Below are 20,724 nucleotides of genomic sequence, written 5' to 3' on the forward strand. Positions count from 1 at the left end.
TAAGATAGTCCTAATTAAACCACTCCCTAGCCTAGATATCCGGCAGGAACAGAACTGAGCACTGGCCTTAAGCAAGGCTCAGCCTCATCTCAACTCTAGAATATGGGGCAGATGCTGACAAGTCTGCAATTGATGATTTGCTGGGTTTTCTTCTTCATTTTTAAAGTTACATATTTGGCTCTAGTTAAGTCAAATTATACGGGAAAGAATTTGCCCCCACACAGGTGAGGTCATCAACGTGGTCCAAACCCCTTTTATATGATTGCTTAGATGCATACCCAATATGGTCCAAAACATCTTCTAGCATCGTTTGTGCAAAAAATTATTACATTATGTATAATTATAATAGCCCATCGTCATCACTGTAGCTCCTTGTATAATGTCTTCCAGATTAATATATACATTATTAAGAAACGCCATTGGCACCAAATAAACAATCTTTTAGCTTGATCAATTATGTCCAACAAGCTGGTCCTGAAGAAACCATAAAATAATGCCTGTTGTTTTAGAAATTTCATCAAACATCTATAAATCTGATTGCTTGCAAAGTTGAGCATCGTTGAAATATCAAGATGCTTTTAATCCTTTCTATTTCTGTGATCTTAGCTATTCTCATATTATATCTCTTAAAACTAGTATATTCAATACTATGGATTCCTTACAAAATTCAACGCCACTTCCGAAATCAAGGCATAGGAGGCCCAAGTTACCGTCCGATCATCGGGAATTCGTCGGAGCTGCGACGTAAGATGGCAGAAGCGAAGTCGAAAAAATCACACGGCCATAACGTCCTGCACCGAGTGGTTCCTTCTTACCATACTTGGTCTATGATGTATGGAAAGAACTACTTGTACTGGTTTGGACCCAAGCCCAGGTTGGCAATAGCAGATCCAGGTATGATCAAGGAGGTTCTTATGAACACAGGTGGACCATTCGAGAGGCTATTTAACAACCCTTCGTCTAAAAAGCTCTTGGGTGAGGGACTGGCTGAGCTTAGGGGTGAGAAATGGGCTGTTCATAGGAGGATCAGTAACCTAGCCCTTAACATGGAACAAGTTAAGGTAAGTGTGGTCACCTTCCCATTCCTATTTCAAATTTACAATTTAAAGTTAAATCATATTGTCAGATCAACCAGTTAGTACTTAAAATTTCATATATGTTGCAAGGGTTGGGTGCCAAAAATGGTGGCTAGTACAATGATGATGTTGGAGAAGTGGGAGGAAAGAAGAGCAGGCAAGGATGAATTTGAGATTGAAGTGCATAAAGAAATTCATGATTTGTCAGCAGATATTATATCCAGAACAATTTTTGGAAGCAGCTTTGCAGAGGGAAAACGCATTTTTGAGTTACAAGAACAACAAATGCGCCTTTTCTTTGTGTCCTTAACTAGCGTATACATTCCAGGATTCAGGTGATTTTGCCATTCAACTCATCAATTTTGCTTTCACTTACAAAAGGCATCACCTTTAACTCCAAATAATTTAACCCAGGTTCTTACCCACAAAGAAGAACAAAGAGAGGTGGAGATTAGACAAGGAAATATGCGATTCGATACGAAAACTAATAGAGACTAATAACAGAAGAGCAGAGAATTCAAGAAATCTACTTAGTTTGTTAATGTCCCCCCATAAGTTTCATGATCAAGAAGATAAATTAGAGATAGATGAAATAATAGATGAATGCAAGACTTTTTACTTTGCTGGCAAGGAAACAAGTGCTAATGTCTTGACTTGGGCACTCATACTTCTAGCAATGCATCAAGATTGGCAAACTAAGGCCAGGGAAGAAATCAATATTGTTTGCAAAGACAATGAACTTCCTACTGCAGAAAATCTCAGCCAACTTAAAATTGTAAGTCTATGCTTTAAGTACTAATTACATTCATGTTAATTAAGATGCTAAACTCCTCAATTTAATTAATATTTTTCTGGTTGTTACAATAGATAAGTATGATAATAAATGAAACACTTAGACTTTACACTCCTGTGACGATGCTTATGAGGAGAACTTGCAAAGATGTTAAGCTAGGCGATCTTGAAATTCCTGGCGACACACAGCTTGCTCTTGCTATAATTGCCACTCACCATGATCCTGAGATATGGGGAGAAGACGCTGACAAGTTTAATCCTCAGAGATTTAGCGAGCCTCGCAAGCACTTAGCATCATTCTTCCCATGGGGTTTAGGCCCCAGAATATGCGTTGGACAAAGTTTTGCCATGGTTGAATTGAAGCTTGTTTTAGCTATCGTCATTAGCCGATTCTCTTTTGTGCTGTCGCCCACATATGTTCATGCCCCTATGCAATTTTTGACCGTGCAGCCTCAATATGGAGCGCACATCCTCTTCAGAAGAATCTGAATTTAATAGTTTGTTGTGTGCGTTTAATTTTGTTTTGTGTCGTACATCGCTTATTAATGTGGAATTTTCATTTTCTATCTCAATGATGTAACTATAATTGAAAATCTTATGTATTGTAATTGCTGCAAGTTTAGGTCAGATTTTATTTTTACTTGCATTTATTTTAATTTAACAATAATTTAGTAATGCAGAGTCATTCTTAAGTTCAAATATATATATATTTTTTATTAAGGGATTGAGAGTTTCGTTAATAGAACATTTCGGGCAGAAGCCCATTAAATTTTAGAAGAAAGGTTGTCTGAAAACTAATAAAACCCAAATACATAACAATAAAAAAGCAGTAAAACCCTAATATTGAATCAGCCAGAGGATTTGGAACATGTTACCATGCTTATGTCTTGCAAACTATTGGAGATAAATTTTATGGGGAGATTTGCTATTTTGATTTCTAAATTTTAACATTATTAATAAGTTGATTTTTTTATTTTGAAAAATGTATTTCATTTCCTTTAAAAATATATGAAAAATGAGACTAAAACACAATTTTTATTGGGTTCAATCCCAATTTAAGCATCTTTGAACCCTCGCTTTTTTCATCTCCAAAACTACCTAGCACCGTTTCTGTACTTGTTTGGTTCCTTAATGAAAAATGAAGGTTACACAAATGGAGATTCAAAGCTGTGATGCTGGATTTTCCTTGTTTATTTGTTTATTCTTGTTGTTTTTTATTTATTTATTTATTTATTTTTTATAATGAAAGTAAAAACACTTCAACTGGACTAAGTATTTTTGTTGAAGTTGATTACTGAAGGAAAAAAAAAAAAGCTGAATCATGCCGTTGCAGCCCTTGTCACCACAAAAAATTTACGAATTATCAACAGATTTTTCCGTTCGTAATCTTGTAAAAACTCGTTGGTAAACAAATTATCAACGGATTACTAACCAATTATGATCCGTTGTTAAAAAACTCGTTGATAAATTTTTACCAACTGTGAAATCCGTTAGTAATATGGAATTTTCATTACTATTACTAACGAATTTCAAATCTCTTAGTAAATTGAAAAAAAAAATAATTTACTCACAGATTTAAATTCGTTGGTAAATCCGTGAGTAAATTACCAACGGATTGAAATCCGTTAGTAAATCTATTGAAAATTTAAATAATTTTAAAATAATTATTATTTCGACTAAATAATAAATTTTATTATTAATATTATTTTTTATTAATTCAATAAAATTTAAAATTATATTATTATTGTTACTAAAATTTTAATTTATGTCCAATATTTATTAGAAATATATAGAAAGTGGAAATAAGAGAAGAGTAAATGTGAGAAAATGATAAAAAAATAGAAAGAAAAAAGAGAAAAGAAAAAATTGATAGAAAAATAAAATTATGAAAAAGATGGAAGAATGAGAGTAGAGTTAAAAGATGATTATAAAAATGAGGAAAAAAAAAAGGGAAAATGATTAGAAAAGAAAATAAATGAAGAGAAAATAATAGAAAAATATAGATAGAAAGAAAATGATAGAAGAAATAATATGAGAGGAAATAATATGAATAATAATTATAGAGAGGAAACAAGAGGGAAGTAACTTGGAAAAGCTGAGCAGTTGGTACCGGGATGGAGAATTAGAAAGCAGGCAAGTTGCAGAAAAGTTTGAAACTAAAGGGCACAGTCGGGCTGATGACAGTGAGAGAAGGAAATGACATCAAAGATCTCAGAACATGAGAGTTCACGTGGTGGAAGCAAAAGTAAAGAAGAAAGATCCCATGATGGAGAACATGATAAGTCGCAAAGATATAGATTCCAGATACTCAGATAGGAGGGAAAGCAGTCGAGAGAAGGCTCATGGTTCTACTGAGCTAGGAAGAACTTCTAGGAGGAGAACTGAAGAAAGTCATCATGGAAAGGCTGATCTCATAAGTGGAAAGAGTTTTGATTCCAAACATGAAAATTCTAAAGAGAGAAGTACATCCACATGAATTAACCCAGTGATAATAAAAGCAGGAGTTTTGACACTACAAGAAAAAAAAAGTGTTCACAATCCAGAGAAAAATTTATAGATGGGTAAATATTAAAAAATTAATCGTTAATAAGATTATTTTATTCAGTGAGTTGTCTAATTTTTAATGAAAATATTATAAATTAATTATTAATATTAATTACAATGACATTATAATCTGTCATTAAAATTATAATAATAACAATAAATTTATCCCATTTTAAAAAAATTGATAAATTTAATTTTTCATTATTAATAATTAATATGGTCATAAAATATTTAATAATAATATTAAAATTTATCGTTAAAATTTTAATAAAAAAATATTGTTTTATATAATAATTTTAAAATAATAATTGATGATCTGAGATCCAATAGAATAGGGTTTTACAAGGATTTTGGTATTGAAGAATAAAGCTTATCCCCTCTCTAGAGGGGTATCCCCTTTTATCCTTTCTGTCTGCTTGCTGATGACGTACTACGGCTCTCCTATGATAGGGCCACGTGTCTCTGTCATACAGATATGGGCGTACGAGGATATCAGGCGCCTGCTCCATGCGTAACGGCCTCTGATTCTCCCCCATGCGTACGCTCGAGCGGATCTGCCAGGCTGTATGACGAGTCTCGTTCTGGATCCTGGGCTGGACCGAGAGCTGGGCTGGACGCGGAACCCAGGAGGAGAAAGGATCCGTGGGGAGGTTATACGAACTGGGCCGACCTCGGTTAGGAAGAATCTGGTGGAGTCCGGCCTCAGGGGTCTGAAGATCTGGGCCTGTTTTACTGGAGAGAGCCTGCGGGCCTTCCTTTCATGGGCCATGGTCTTAATCTAGGCCCAGGATTGGGGGTAGGGAAATCCAGCGGTCATCAATTGCCCCTTCACCTTCTTGGCAATTATTGCTCTGACTGCCTGTAATACCCGGCAGATTCAGACATCGGAATTTCTACCGTCCGGTGGAATTCAAGGATGTCAGAGGTTTCTAGAAGGGTAAGAGAAAGGTTTTATAAAATATTTTCAAGTATTTTAAAGGTTTAGAGTGAAAATGATTGAGTTTGGAAGAGAAAAGGCCAAGGAGGCAGAATGCAGGTTCGGCCCCCGAAAGTTAAAGTTCGGCCGCCGAAAGTCCCCTAGTTTCGGCCCCCGAAGGCAATGTTTGGCCGCCGAACGTTGCATGGTTTCGCATGCAGGTTTGGCTGCCGAACCTGAGGCGGTTGCTCATCTATAAGGGCACCGAGTGGCAGAAAAAGGGGGAGACTTCTTCTCTCCTTCTGGCCTAGGTAAGTTCTTGATCTCCTTGAAGTGTTTTCATGGTTTTTTCTTCAACTCTTTCAAGGTTTTAATGAGTTTGCCCCTTGTTTTGAAAAGGTAGGAGCTTTAAACAAGGTTTTAGAGTTTGATGCGTTTGAAGCTTGGTTTCTCCATATCTTTGCGTTTGAATCATACTAGCCTTTGTTCTTCAAGAGGTAAGTGTTGATCCATGGTTTTTATGATGTTTTACATGAGTTTTGTAAAGGGAAAAGGGAGCTAGGCATGAGTTTGCATGAGATGGGCATATAGGGTTGATGAATCCTTTATGTTTGATGTGTGCCTTGTGAGCTTGTTTTGTTGGAGTTTAAGTTGTTTTAAGCTCCTTTATGCTTGTTAAAGTGTTTATGCATGTTTTAGAGGGGTTAAATGCATGTCTTGAGGGTTGAGCAGGTGATGGAGGGACTGGCAGGCGTCCTTGTGCACGAAACTGAATTCTGGATGAACTCAGGTTCAGCCGCCGAAAGTCCAAGTTAGGCCGCCGAACATGCCTGACTTTCGGCCGCCGAAGGTGCTGCCGAAGGTGCCCTGTCCAGCCTTCCTTTGCTTGTTTTGCATGCATGTTTTGAGGTGTTTTAGAGGGGTTTTGGGAAGGTGTATAAGAGATGTTTATCAGTTGTATAGAGTATGTTTGGTACCTCATTTAAGTCCTCCATTGTAGGATTGGACCCGAGAAAACGAGGTCTTTAGCAGTAGTAGCTGCTTCAGAGTTAGAGTTGGTCCAGAGCTAGTTAGCCCAGAGTTAGCCAAGCAGAGGCTACAGGTGAGTGGAACTAAACTTGCGGTTTTTAAATAAAGAAAGGTCATGATTCTAGCATGAGCCATGCATCATAAAATGCCATGTTATGTATTAGGTTGTGCTGCATTAGCATTCACGAATATGACGCATTGCATAAGATGATATTTGTGCGGATGAATGTTGGATGATCCTTAGCCCTTGATAGAGCACAGAGTACAGATATAGAGTTATGGCATGAGGTAGCCATACCAGGTCGCCCCTGGATAGTCCAGGTCGCTCCTGGTACTATGAGATAGACAGTTTGACCTGACTCAGATAGAGAAGTCCAGGTGAGGCCTAATCGCCCCTGGCACAGTTGGCCTTGTGATAGAGCCAGGGAAGAGAAGTCCAGGTGAGGCCTAATCGCTCTTGGCAAGTTGGACATATTGTTATATGTATACACTGAAGGGCTATTGGTGACAAGTTCATCCTTTTGATGATATGTTGTGATGTGATGCATTTCATGAGAACATGTAATTAATGAACTGTTTTGCCTGTTCCTTCTCACTGGGCTGTAGTAGCTCATCCCACTCCCTTAACCCCAGTTTTGCAGGTTCTGAGATAGCTATGGGAAGTCAAAGTCAGTAAGAGTACAGAGAACAGTGATGCATGAATGTATGTTTGTAATAGCATAGTGGACATGATGTAATTAAAAGATTAGTTGTCATGTAATGTATCGATATGTACTGTCAGTTACTGGATAGACTTGTGCTTTCTCTAGTGTCTTTGCCATAGTGTGATGTATGCTTAATCCCTTTGTACATGCATCCTGTTTTACGTTTCTTGATGAGAAATGTGTGAGTTGGGCTTAACGTATGGCTTTGATGAGATACCAATGGGATATGTTGCAGATTAAAAGGGTTTCATTCCCTTGACCCACAGCAGATAGTAGTCCCTGGTATAGGCCCTGAGGGCCATTTCAGATTGACATATCTGAGTAGCAGCAGTTAAGCCTACAGAGTTTTATAGGATTATTGAGTCATTTTGTCTCATGTATGGGATTATCAGGTACACAGAGAGTATAGTTGGCTGACTACGGGTCCCGGCGGCCTTAAGCCGATCTGGATCCTAGTGCCAGTGATGGTTCGGACCGTTACTGAGGGGTACCGGTTTCCGGGTCGTTACAGATTGGTATCAGAGCATAGGGCCTCTAGAGTACGATGTGCTGAGTCCGTATACTCAGGGATCAGAGCTATCTCACATCGGAAAGAGGTTAAGATGTCAGACGTGTAGATCTTCGAGTACGGTGTGTTGAGCGAAGATGCTCAAGGATCAGATTCCCACATCGGAAAGAGGTGTTGTCTTATATAGGAGGGAAAGCACAATAGGTACAATCATGTCCACTAGGATAGGATGTGGAGTCCTGTCTTGCATGATGATGTGAAATGCCATGATGAGCTGCATGTGCATTATTGCTATGTTTGATATGTGCATTATTGGTCTACTTGATATGTGGTAAGGAATCATGTGTTTTCACATGGATTATTTGATGATATTTTGTGTGATGTTGTGCTTGTCAGAGGCAGGATGAGAGGAACTCGTCGATCTGCTCGATTGACTGGAGCTCCGTCGGAGGATGAGGACATGGATGCTCAACTCCCAGTTCTGCAAAAGGCAACAGCAGATAGTTTAAGCAGAGAAGGTACATCAAGGGACCCTAGAAGGTCTAGTGATGAGAGTAGAAGGGGAGTTGTGCAGAGTGGTATGTCAGGGTTTAGGAGAGTCCTAGAGGAGGATGTGCAGAGCAGAGATGGTAGCTTTGGCAGGAGCAGGTTAGGAGGAGATATGGGTGAGTCTCAAGGAGGCACTCAAGCCTCGAGATTTGTTCCACCTCAGTATCCACCCTACCAGTGGGGGGCAGAGTACCCGATGAGAGGTACATCAGAGTTTCCTAGTTATCGCCCATATCCCACCTTTATGCCCTATCCTTCCTTTTATCCGCCATATCCACCGCCACATCCACAGTATACCATGTTTCCACTCTTCTTTGGTTATCCAAGTTTAGCAAACCCTACCTCAGGGAATGTTACACCTCCTCCACCACCAATAGAACCAGTAGCCCCAGTTGTCCAAATACCTAAGCCTAGTTCACCTGGAGGAAATAGGGTACAGATGACAGACTATTTGCGGTTAGATGTTCCCAAGTTTGAGACTGGTGATGACCCTTTTGAGTATCTCAGAATGGTCAAGATGATAACTGATGAGTTGGGAGCCAGTGAGCGTAGAGCCATTCAGATGGCAGGGGTCACATTGAAATGTGAAAAGGCAAGGGAATGGTTCAACCAGTATGTGAACCCGAGGGTAGAAAGCTTATCCTGGGAGCAGTTTGCAACAGAGTTTGCCGAAGGGGCTTTTCCAGATAGCACAAGGAAGAGGTTCCATGATATAGTAGATATGGCACAGAAGAGAGAAGCTAGTGCCAAACTTGCAGGGACAAGTGATGTGAATCTCTCCCCTCTGCACGAGGCTGGTATAGAAAGGAAGAAGGGAGGTAGAGGCCTCAGACGATCAAAGAAGAACAAGTTCTGGAAGCAGATCAAGTCTGGTCTGGGAATAGGTGAGGGATCGAGCTCTGGTTTGACAAACTCCAAATGTCCGAGGTGCGGTAGGCTGCACAAGGGAGTCTGTTTAGTAGGGACAACAGCATGTTTTAGGTGCGGACAGGAGGGGCACATAGCACGTGAGTGTTCCACCGCGACTTTGATAACACAGTCCCAGCAGACAGCCTCAGACAGAGTGACTCAGCCAGGAGCTTTAGCCTTGGCGTTGGGCAGAGGCAGAGGGAGCGAGATCACTCCTTCTTCCATAGGTTCCCCAGTTGAAGGTCCGTCAGTACCAGCACGGATCTTTGCTTTGACGCAGCAGGAGGCTGACACATCGGACAGGGCGGTAACAGGTACTTTTCACTTCCGTTTGTTTTGATGTGTCTACTCTTAGAGACTCTGATGCTTTGTTTTCCTTCGTGCTTGAGGGATTAGACTGTCCTCTTTAGGTCAATAGACCCAAGTGTGATCCATCAGCGGCAGAGGTAGTCTGCCAGTTGAGTTCAGTGCTAGTTCAGTGCTAGTTGTGAGTAGGTGCCTTCCAACTGACCTAGTGGTTCTAGAGTGATTGATTGACATCATTCTAGGGGTGGATGGGCTAGCTACTCATAGTCTTGCTTGAGATAGCAGAGACAGAGTCGTCAGGCTTAGAGATCAGGGTGGCTCACAAGTGGTATGTTGAGGGGACAGTGTAGAGATGCCTGAAATGTAATATCAGCCCTCGAAGCTCGTAAACTGGTTAGGAGAGGTTATCAGAGGTTTCGTGCTTATGTCAGAGAGTATAGCAGTTCGTCAGATTAGGAGGGGAACTAGGTTGAGTGCCCGCAGCCAAAGAAAAGTTTTAGATGTTGTTCCAAACAAGCCGTCAGGTTTACCACCTGCTGAGAGACTAGAATGGGATATAGGACTGATGTCTAAACCCAGAACCATTCTTTGTCTTCTCTGCAGGATGACACCAGTAGAGTGAGGGAGATAGAAAAAGCCAAACGAGTAAGTAACTAGAGTTAGTAAGCATGGAAAGATGCTTGAGAGTGTTGCTATGAGATGTTATGGCCTTGGATTTTATCCAGGTATAGGGAGAATGATCTCTCATCTCCGAGTGCAGCCCTCAAGGATAATCCATAAGTCAGAGAACAAAATAAGAAATAAGAGAGGAAGAAAAGCATAACAGGAAGTGAAAGAGAGCAGATGAAGGAAAAGAGAAGAGTAAGTAAACTAGAAGAGAGCAGATGAAAGAAAAGAGGAAGAATAAGTGTAAGGTTAGGAGGAGCTTTCAGTTTAATCTGGGATTAGGTAGTAGGTGAGGCAGAGAAAAGAGTCAGTCTTTTCTTCAGTAGATTCCTAAGGGAAGATTCGTTAGCTTTCGCTTGGATCTTCATCCTGACTCAGTAGGAGGCTCACACATCGAACACGGTGACGTCAGATACGTTCACTTGAGGGTGTTCAGATGTGTAGGTTGTCGTGGACCCTGATGTTTCTTTCCCTGTTGTCTTGAGAGCCGTAGATAGAGGGGGGTTTGATGACTTCTGGGCTTCGAGTGTTTTCTCTGGGTTAGTGGACCCGAGTATGATCCATCTGAGGCAGCGTCAGTCAGTTCAGCTTAGAGTTTGTGGTGAGTAGATGCAATCCAGCTGACCTTATGGTTCTAGAGTTGACTGGTGATGTCAATCTAGGGCGGATTGGCTAACTACTCATAGTACTACCTGTGTCTACAGAGACAAGGTAGGAAAGTTCAGAGTTCAGAGGCTAAGATGGATCAGAGACAGTCCGTTAGAGGGACAGTATAGGGGTGCCTAGAAGTTAATGTCAGCCCATTAGGCTCATCGTTTACACAGGAAAGGTTGTCAAAGGGTTCTAGCTCTTGTGCGCATGTGTAGGAGTCAGGTCAGGGAATCAGTCTCAATACCCGTTACGAGTAAGTGCTCGATAGTTTTTCCCAGACGAGCTGTCAGGTTTACCATCTGTCAGGGAGTCAGAGTGTGGAATAGAAATGGTGTCTGGACGCGGACCTATTTCTTTCCTTCTACCCTACAGGATGGCACCTGCAGAGAGAGCATAGTCAGAGTAGTCTAGAAAAGCTTGGTAGATAAAGGTTCTATCCGACCTAGTACCTCACCCTGAAATGTTCCAGTGTTGGTGTGAGAAACGAAGGATGAAACCTTGAGATTTTGTAACGACTGTGAGCAGTTGATGCAAAATCACTACCAAGGACAGGTGTTCTTATGTCGAATTGATGATGATAGATCTGAGATTCGGACACTATGTGCTGAGAGGTAGAGAAAAGCAAGTGAATAGAGCTGAGATCAGAGTTGTAGTAAAGAGTCTATACCAGAAGTAAAGGGTACAATAACCTGTTCAGCGACTCTGAGTATACAAGACAGATATTACTGAGTGAGGCAGATGAGATGTTAGCTGCCCTCAGTCAGACATCGTTTATCAGTTTATTCTATAGAAACAGATAGCTCGAAAGCTAGAGAGCGAGAGCGCTAGAGATAGTCCAAAGAGAAGCATGCCCATTATCTATGACGTAGTGTAGAATTTACGAGAACACGGCATCGAGGCCAAGTTCTATCAGACGAGTTCGGTTTTGGGGCATGTCTGTTTGAATCTAAAATAGATAGACAGGTAAAGCTAGAGGCAAGGACAGAAGAGTATGAAGACAGCGAAGAAGAGTCAAAGAGAAAGAAATGTGAGTAATCAGTGTAAAGTGTGAACTCAGATGAAGCAGTTAAGGGTCAACAGAGTTAGGAAGTATAGATAACCCGAGAGGGTTTTCGTCAGTAATCTCTGTGTCTCTTTGCAGAGGAAGGTATTAGGCTTTCCTTACTTTCTTATTTGCATGTGTGTTTATTGTGTGAACATTCGAGGACGAATGTTCTTAAAGGGGGGAAGAATGTAATACCCGGCAGATTCAGACATCGGAATTTCTACCGTCCGGTGGAATTCAAGGATGTCAGAGGTTTCTAGAAGGGTAAGAGAAAGGTTTTATAAAATATTTTCAAGTATTTTAAAGGTTTAGAGTGAAAATGATTGAGTTTGGAAGAGAAAAGGCCAAGGAGGCAGAATGCAGGTTCGGCCCCCGAAAGTTAAAGTTCGGCCGCCGAAAGTCCCCTAGTTTCGGCCCCCGAAGGCAATGTTTGGCCGCCGAACGTTGCATGGTTTCGCATGCAGGTTTGGCCGCCGAACCTGAGGCGGTTGCTCATCTATAAGGGCACCGAGTGGCAGAAAAAGGGGGAGACTTCTTCTCTCCTTCTGGCCTAGGTAAGTTCTTGATCTCCTTGAAGTGTTTTCATGGTTTTTTCTTCAACTCTTTCAAGGTTTTAATGAGTTTGCCCCTTGTTTTGAAAAGGTAGGAGCTTTAAACAAGGTTTTAGAGTTTGATGCGTTTGAAGCTTGGTTTCTCCATATCTTTGCGTTTGAATCATACTAGCCTTTGTTCTTCAAGAGGTAAGTGTTGATCCATGGTTTTTATGATGTTTTACATGAGTTTTGTAAAGGGAAAAGGGAGCTAGGCATGAGTTTGCATGAGATGGGCATATAGGGTTGATGAATCCTTTATGTTTGATGTGTGCCTTGTGAGCTTGTTTTGTTGGAGTTTAAGTTGTTTTAAGCTCCTTTATGCTTGTTAAAGTGTTTATGCATGTTTTAGAGGGGTTAAATGCATGTCTTGAGGGTTGAGCAGGTGATGGAGGGACTGGCAGGCGTCCTTGTGCACGAAACTGAATTCTGGATGAACTCAGGTTCGGCCGCCGAAAGTCCAAGTTAGGCCGCCGAACATGCCTGACTTTCGTCTCTGGAGGAGACATTCGGCCGCCGAAGGTGCTGCCGAAGGTGCCCTGTCCAGCCTTCCTTTGCTTGTTTTGCATGCATGTTTTGAGGTGTTTTAGAGGGGTTTTGGGAAGGTGTATAAGAGATGTTTATCAGTTGTATAGAGTATGTTTGGTACCTCATTTAAGTCCTCCATTGTAGGATTGGACCCGAGAAAACGAGGTCTTTAGCAGTAGTAGCTGCTTCAGAGTTAGAGTTGGTCCAGAGCTAGTTAGCCCAGAGTTAGCCAAGCAGAGGCTACAGGTGAGTGGAACTAAACTTGCGGTTTTGAAATAAAGAAAGGTCATGATTCTAGCATGAGCCATGCATCATAAAATGCCATGTTATGTATTAGGTTGTGCTGCATTAGCATTCACGAATATGACGCATTGCATAAGATGATATTTGTGCGGATGAATGTTGGATGATCCTTAGCCCTTGATAGAGCACAGAGTACAGATATAGAGTTATGGCATGAGGTAGCCATACCAGGTCGCCCCTGGATAGTCCAGGTCGCTCCTGGTACTATGAGATAGACAGTTTGACCTGACTCAGATAGAGAAGTCCAGGTGAGGCCTAATCGCCCCTGGCACAGTTGGCCTTGTGATAGAGCCAGGGAAGAGAAGTCCAGGTGAGGCCTAATCGCCCCTGGCAAGTTGGACATATTGTTATATGTATACACTGAAGGGCTATTGGTGACAAGTTCATCCTTTTGATGATATGTTGTGATGTGATGCATTTCATGAGAACATGTAATTAATGAACTGTTTTGCCTGTTCCTTCTCACTGGGCTGTAGTAGCTCATCCCACTCCCTTAACCCCAGTTTTGCAGGTTCTGAGATAGCTATGGGAAGTCAAAGTCAGCAAGAGTACAGAGAACAGTGATGCATGAATGTATGTTTGTAATAGCATAGTGGACATGATGTAATTAAAAGATTAGTTGTCATGTAATGTATTGATATGTACTGTCAATTACTGGATAGACTTGTGCTTTCTCTAGTGTCTTTGCCATAGTGTGATGTATGCTTAATCCCTTTGTACATGCATCCTGTTTTACGTTTCTTGATGAGAAATGTGTGAGTTGGGCTTAACGTATGGCTTTGATGAGATACCAATGGGATATGTTGCAGATTAAAAGGGTTTCATTCCCTTGACCCACAGCAGATAGTAGTCCCTGGTATAGGCCCTGAGGGCCATTTCAGATTGACATATCTGAGTAGCAGCAGTTAAGCCTACAGAGTTTTACAGGATTATTGAGTCATTTTGTCTCATGTATGGGATTATCAGGTACACAGAGAGTATAGTTGGCTGACTACGGGTCCCGGCGGCCTTAAGCCGATCTGGATCCTAGTGCCAGTGATGGTTCGGACCGTTACTGAGGGGTACCGGTTTCCGGGTCGTTACACTGCCGAGGGGGTGAATATCGAGAACCATTATGACCGCGTCTGTTCGCGTACAGATGCCTTCATAACTCCCTTTCATCTTTTTGTCATTCCTCATTTCTTGAATTCTATCTGCCTCTTTCCCTTTCTGGTCTTTCTTTACCTCTCAGATACTCTGTTCTTCTTTACTTCCTTGTCATTATCGCCTGGACATGCTTCTTTTTCCTTTTCCATGAATGTCTTTTAAAGATCCTGACACCGTGGGCTTAGAGTCTAGAGTTGCTTTGCACTAAGACTTCAGATTTCGAGTATATATCAGTGTTGACTCTTCTTCACTTCTAGGCCCTTTGTCGGAGAAAAGGAGTCTTTCCTTCCAGCGAGATTCTCCTGTTTTTTCCACAAAGGATGTATTTGACGCTTTTTTCAAACGGATTAAGGTGAGCTGGGGGCTTCATTGCTTTGCTGCCCCAGGGGTTTGCTTTAACCTTGCTTTCATTATTTTGACAAAAAATTATCTTGACTTGTCTCTGTTTGGAACTTTTTGCAGTACCTGAGATAAAGATGATCAGTCCAAAACTCTTGAAAATCCGATATTACCTCGAGGGAGTCTGAATGTTGCTTCTGAGGTCCTTCTAGCAGGGCGGTTGATGGGTGGAGTCATTTGGCAGGTCGTTGAAACTGTTTTACCCAGATCGTCTGGCTGTCCTCCTCCTTTGGTCGTTGTTCGGGCTCCAAAGAGGCTATGGGCTGCTAGGAGGTCTCTCTTCTTCTTCCTTCTCCTTCCTGGACACCATTTTTATTTTTTCTGCAACCCTTGCCTAAATATACTATTCTGAGCCATAAAATCTGACTTGAGCGTTGGAGGGCCTCCACCGGGGCACCCCCGGTAGGCCCCTAACCATTCTTTCTTATTTTACAGGTCCCTTCACCATATAGAATATGAAGAGACCCATCAAAGAGCCCAGCAAGAAGGGGCCCAGAAGAAAACCAGATCTATCATTGATCAGGAAGAAAAATAGATTTATCTATAATAATAATTAAAAATAATTAAATATCGATAATAATTAAATATACAATATTTTTATAAAACAAATAATTTATAGTATTTTATTTATTCCTTTTTGTTTTTATACTTTAACGATGAACTCTTTCAATTTTAATAAAATTATTTTATAATAGTAGTTAAAATTTAATATAATACCGATTAATTATATTATGGATCATTATATATTTATTATTAAAGATAAAAAATTAAACTAATTGTTTTTTTTTTTTCAATAAAAATTATTGACATTTGTACCATGGTCAAGGACAACTGCAGTATCAGACTGCACAGCTATATTTCCTGTAGTGTGATTCAAACAATGAAAAGGGTCTAAAAACCCAACAGCAAAGAAAGAAGAGCCGGCGGAAAGAGGAACAAGAGCAAAAATAGATCAGAAGCCGTAGAGAGTAAAATTAAATATTAAAATTTTTTTTCTTATTTTTTATAAAAAAATAAAAACTAAAAAAATTTATTTATTAATAATTTAATTATATAAAAATGTTTGTAAAAAATTTATCAAAATCGAATAATTGATTTTAATTTTATAATATAATTATTATATATATAATACGTATGTTATAAGTATTAATTACGATTAATATATAATTATTATACATATATCAAAATTAAAAGATGGGTAACTATTAGCCGCCAAAAGATTAAACGACTCTATTTCAAATCTAAACAAGAAAAAACATATGCAGTGATGCAACCCAAAATCAGAAGAATAAGAATAAAACTGATTTAATAGAGTAAAAAAAAAAAAAGATTGATTAAGGAATATTAGTTCAGGTCGGTACAATCTTAAATGCAGGATGAGCAGAGCCGTCTAAAAAGATTAGTAATGAATTTGGGTGCATAAATGACCAAATTGCTCCTAATAGAGTCATAAGAACGACGCCATTTGCACGCGTCATCTATAGTGTCAAATCAGTCCGAAAAATTGTATTTCCATAATGAGCACCCGTCCAAAGTAAAATCTCATAGCCTTTTTTATAATCGCTGTCTAAGGAAAAAAAATAAAATAAAATAAAAACTCCGTTGTCGCTTTCTTCGAAATTAGGGTTTCAAAATTTTCCCCAAAAAATTTGGGCTCGCAAGCTAACTTTCTGGATTCTGTCTTTTATTATCGTTCTGGCGATCGAGGGTTAGGAAGAGCTGAAAGGGCAAGTAGAAAGCCACGAGTTCCTTACCTAACTCCTTAAGGACTCATCGACTTTTTCAAGCTTCATTTTTTTATTGGCTCGTTTACGAGATAAGAGGATCAGATTCCACGGTTTATGCCTCTGGTTGTTTTCCGTAAGGTGCCATTTTTATTTGTCCTTTTTTTTTTTTACTTGTTTTATGTGTATGATTTTTTTTTGAAAAAATTTTCTGGGAATTTCTGTATCATTTATTTGATTTCGTTTATATTTTTTTCCCGTTCTTTTGTTTGGTTTAATTACTGATTAACATGAAGGAATAGTGTAATTATTGGTGTTAGGCTTGATTGATTTAACTGGATTGAAGAGTGGTGATGTGAAGGTAATTAATCAAATTTATAAGAGCTTCGAGTTTTTGTATGAAAGCGGGATATGTATATATATATTTATCATAGATTCATAGTCTTTCTTAATGAGTAGTTTCATACTTGTTATAACAAGTTATTCTGGCTGCTATTTTTACTTTAATTCTGTTAGCAGAATCATTCATTTAATACGCTTGTAATTTGCTTGCTTTTCTTTTTTTCTTTCAGCTTTGTGGGCAAGATGATCTGGAGGATAATATTTTAACAAATAGATGTGCTGAAAAGTTATGAGATTGTATTTTGTAGATGTTGTTAACAGTTGTGTTCTTTATACTAGACGAGTTCAAGCAAAACCTTTTTGCTTAAAGGGTTAAGATGACATCTACATATTTTTCAAGATTAAGATCTGCAATACAGAATGAAATTTCAAGGTCAATCACAGGGCAAGATTGTAGGCTCCACGATTTTACTGAAATTCTAGTGGGCCAAGCAAAGTCTCAGTTTTACAGTTATAGATTATTTCATTCTGCAGACATACATGCACTCTTGAGACCTGGTACTGTTTTTGCTGCTCAGTCTGACTTGCAATTAGTTAATCGTAGAAGGAATATCTCTGTTGTTAGAGCACTTTCTCGAACATTTTCTGTACCATCTGTATCAGGCCCTTCATTTCAGGTTTGCGGGTATCACATCGACCGTGCCCTTTGTGATAATAGTCAAACATCAGTCAGTGGGAAGTTGCAGAATAAGTGGATGGCTGCTTGTACATCCAGAGCTATAATTGGTGAATGTTTTTGGGAGAATCTAATTTCAAGGGGTGGGCATCTTTCATTTTCAACTCCCAATTCCAGCATCTATTGTGCCAATAGGAATTCCCATAGTTACAGAAATGTCACCATGAGTTTGAATAACAGAGGGCAATCTACCAATTCTTCTATCTATGGATTTGTTGTCTATAATGTCTTGAAGAAATGTTGCGACTTTTCTCCATATATGGAGATAGGAGCTAGATATTTCCATGGCTCATCTCCTTCATGTTTGTCAGCTGGAATTGCTCCTGATGTGACATTTGAGAATTCTGCCCGTGATGAACAGCTTGAAAATTCTGCAGGTTCCTCAGAACAGTATGTTCTTCAATGTTTCCATCATTCTATTATTGATTTTTTCTATGCGTCTTTTGATGCTTGGCTTAGAAATATGAATTATTAATTACATTGCAGCACTTGTGTGAAGGAAGGTCTTTTCTTTTTGTTTATTTTTAGCCCAAAAGGCACTGATGAACATGACATGCCTGGATCTAACAACAGAATTCTGAGCGCTTACATTAATTTTTCTGCTTAAATTGACTTCAGGAAGAGATCTGCCGGCAAAACACTGAAGCTAATCTCAGGATCTTGCTACCTGCCCCATCCTGATAAGGAAGAAACTGGGGGAGAGGATGCTCATTTCATTTGTTCAGATGAACAAGCAATAGGTGTAGCTGATGGTGTTGGTGGTTGGGCAGATCTTGGTGTTGATGCAGGGCAGTACTCTCGTGAACTTATGTCTAATTCAGTAACTGCAATTCAAGAGGAGCCCAAAGGTTTAATTGATCCAGCGAGGGTCTTGGAGAAAGCTTACTCTAGCACAAAAGCCAGGGGTTCCTCAACAGCATGTATAATAGCGCTCACAGATGAGGTATGGCGTTTTCTTGATATCCTTTTCTTTCAGTATCTATTGAATCATTCACTGCCAGTTTGTGATGATGAATAGCATTTGGTTACAACTGTGAGTTTGTGACTTTATCATCTCATATTAGGTATGGTGAAGAGTATGCAGTATATTCATTGTCTGTTTGAAAAATTCCTTCATTTGGATCTATTAATTTATTAAATCTCTAATTGTAGTCAGGCACGATGGTTGTTGAGCCCCATTATTAATCTTGTCCTACTCTGCATGATAAGATGCTCCTTCAATTTTGTTTTTATCCTCATCTGCCAAGTTTTACTATAATTATTGATTATAATAGTGGAATATCCTTATCATGACTAGATTTGTTGGAACTGCAATTTCAGTTGATATCATCTATTTAAGAATTCAATTTTTTTGTATTTTCATAGCTATCTGTGCCTAAGATTCACCGTAACTATTATGGCTTGGTTAACTTCAAGGAGAACTTGTGTACTTCTCATGTTGTTGATACATGGCATTATCTAACTTAAATTTGTCTTTTTGGGTTGTGTTTAACTTCCAATTTGTACTTGTCTATTTATGAAACTGCCAATTTACTGCCACTTCACTCTTCCACATAGTAAGGTTTTTGATATTAGCAAAAAAATGGGTGGATTTATCTGACATAGCAAGGTTTTTGGGTGGATTTATTGATTATTAGCCAAAAATGTTGATATTTTTTAGGGCCTCCACGCTATCAATTTAGGAGATAGTGGGTTTATAGTGGTTCGAGATGGTTGCACTGTATTCCGCTCTCCTGTGCAGCAGCATGATTTTAATTTCACCTATCAACTTGAGAGTGGAAACAATGGTGATCTACCTAGCTCTGGTCAGGTTAGTTCCTGCATGTTCTTCTTGCTCTCCTTTTAACGTGACATATTAATTAAGCACTTTATACTTCATAGTTAGGTGAAATGACTTAATTAAGCATTTTTTTTTTCTTAGCAATTACTGAAATACATATAGAATTCTAGTTGATTAAGGATATGTGGGATTCTATTCTCACTTTTGGCCCTATTATCATCCAGAACAATGGGAATCAAATGCAAGCATAAGTTTTTGTGGAATCATTAAACAAGTGATGCCCTTTTGTTTCAGGTTTTCACTATTGCTGTCGCTCCTGGAGATGTAATTGTTGCTGGAACAGATGGTTTGTTTGACAACTTGTACAACAATGAGATTACTGCAGTGGTGGTGCATGCCACAAGAGCTGGTTTAGGGCCGCAGGTGACAGCTCAGAAAATAGCTGCACTGGCACGACAAAGAGCACAAGATAAAGACAGACAAACCCCATTTTCCACTGCTGCCCAGGATGCTGGATTTCGCTATTATGGTGGCAAGCTTGATGACATTACTGTTGTTGTTTCATATATTACCAGCTCTGAAGATGTATGACTCCTCTACACATGTTTGCACTTGCTATTACTTTCATTTTCTTTTCTAGATTCACGTCTAATTTTTCTTCATCCTCATTAATGACTCTAGGTTAGCATGATTGCCAGTAAGCCCTAGAGAATACGCACAGCTATAGATTCCTTTTCACCTAAAACTCAATGTTGCATGCTCATCGCTGTCCATTGCTCAGTCTCCAAGTAACTTTTTTTTTTTTATTGAAATAGTAGTAATTTTTATGATGCTCATAATGTTGCATTCTACATCTGCATTGAGCAATGTGGATTTCTTTTATGATGCTTTATCTTATGAATTCTAATATCGCGCTGTTTCACTTATACAGGAACATCAATCTTCTTAATTATTTATCCCCTTTAAGGATTTGCATGGATCCAGTTTTGTTAATATCTAAATCAGTTTGAATGGTGTGGGCATCGGATTTTGTTGAGCTTGAACGTTGATCTGAGGTGCTGTTTACAGTCAAAAAGTACAGTTTATGTAAATATTTACTTCCACTTTTCTACTATTGTTTTTCCATTAAAGACAACAGACGGGCTTGCTGACCCGTGTGCAATTACAGCTACGGCCTACGGGAATAGTTGAATTAATTTGATAATAGTTCTTAAGTCATTTTGATCAGATTTCAAATTTTGTGATACAATTAATTTAATTTCAAAATGCCATTACCAATTCATATAAATTTAACTTTATAAAAGATAAAGTTACTATTTAAACTTTAATCTTAAATTTTATTAGATATTTTATGATAAATGATGACATAACTCATTGCAAGCATAATTTTTTTGGTTGGTTTATTTTATTTATACTTTTATTAACTCTTGAATTTTTAGCAATTCACTCTCGAGTACTTATTAAAAAAATTAAAATTTACT

The 20,724-nt window shown here is 39.1% G+C and overlaps 2 protein-coding genes across 6 annotated transcripts; both read left to right on the forward strand.

Moving 5' to 3' along the window:
- The first annotated feature begins 411 nt into the window (after positions 1–411).
- Positions 412–2,495, forward strand: LOC110606410 (cytochrome P450 734A1). Its single transcript, XM_021745205.2, has 4 exons — positions 412–1,061; positions 1,167–1,411; positions 1,491–1,851; positions 1,944–2,495. Exons 1-4 carry the CDS (start codon positions 573–575, stop codon positions 2,355–2,357), a joined length of 1,509 nt encoding a protein of 502 aa, XP_021600897.2. The 5' UTR covers positions 412–572; the 3' UTR covers positions 2,358–2,495.
- Positions 2,496–16,204: 13,709 nt separating this feature from the next.
- Positions 16,205–20,470, forward strand: LOC110606703 (probable protein phosphatase 2C 55). 5 transcript variants are annotated; one of them, XR_006349469.1, is made up of 7 exons: positions 16,210–16,526; positions 16,958–17,853; positions 18,082–18,406; positions 19,124–19,273; positions 19,538–19,828; positions 19,925–20,031; positions 20,175–20,470. XR_006349469.1 is itself a non-coding variant. In XM_043953496.1 (6 exons), exons 2-6 carry the CDS (start codon positions 17,105–17,107, stop codon positions 20,190–20,192), a joined length of 1,533 nt encoding a protein of 510 aa, XP_043809431.1. In that variant the 5' UTR covers positions 16,211–16,526; positions 16,958–17,104; the 3' UTR covers positions 20,193–20,470. The 5 variants fall into 5 exon arrangements, 1 of the variants encoding a protein (XP_043809431.1); XR_006349470.1 differs by having other exon boundaries at positions 16,210–16,521; XR_002486554.2 differs by lacking the exon at positions 16,210–16,526 and adding an exon at positions 16,567–16,746.
- Positions 20,471–20,724: the final 254 nt, after the last annotated feature.

The sequence above is a fragment of the Manihot esculenta genome, chromosome 18, assembly GCF_001659605.2.
Source record: "Manihot esculenta cultivar AM560-2 chromosome 18, M.esculenta_v8, whole genome shotgun sequence".
Taxonomy (NCBI): Eukaryota; Viridiplantae; Streptophyta; class Magnoliopsida; order Malpighiales; family Euphorbiaceae; genus Manihot; species Manihot esculenta.

Excerpts from the sequence above, each read along its gene's own strand:
- LOC110606410 (XM_021745205.2), top strand. The coding sequence starts at position 573 with ATGCTTTTAATCCTTTCTATTTCTGTGATCTTAGCTATTCTCATATTA. Across the intron at positions 1,062-1,166 it reads TTAACATGGAACAAGTTAAG|GGTTGGGTGCCAAAAATGGT; the intron begins GTAAGTGTGGTC and ends ATATGTTGCAAG. Across the intron at positions 1,412-1,490 it reads GTATACATTCCAGGATTCAG|GTTCTTACCCACAAAGAAGA; the intron begins GTGATTTTGCCA and ends AATTTAACCCAG.
- LOC110606703 (XM_043953496.1), top strand. The coding sequence starts at position 17,105 with ATGACATCTACATATTTTTCAAGATTAAGATCTGCAATACAGAATGAA. Across the intron at positions 17,854-18,081 it reads TCTGCAGGTTCCTCAGAACA|GAAGAGATCTGCCGGCAAAA; the intron begins GTATGTTCTTCA and ends AATTGACTTCAG. Across the intron at positions 18,407-19,123 it reads TAATAGCGCTCACAGATGAG|GGCCTCCACGCTATCAATTT; the intron begins GTATGGCGTTTT and ends GATATTTTTTAG.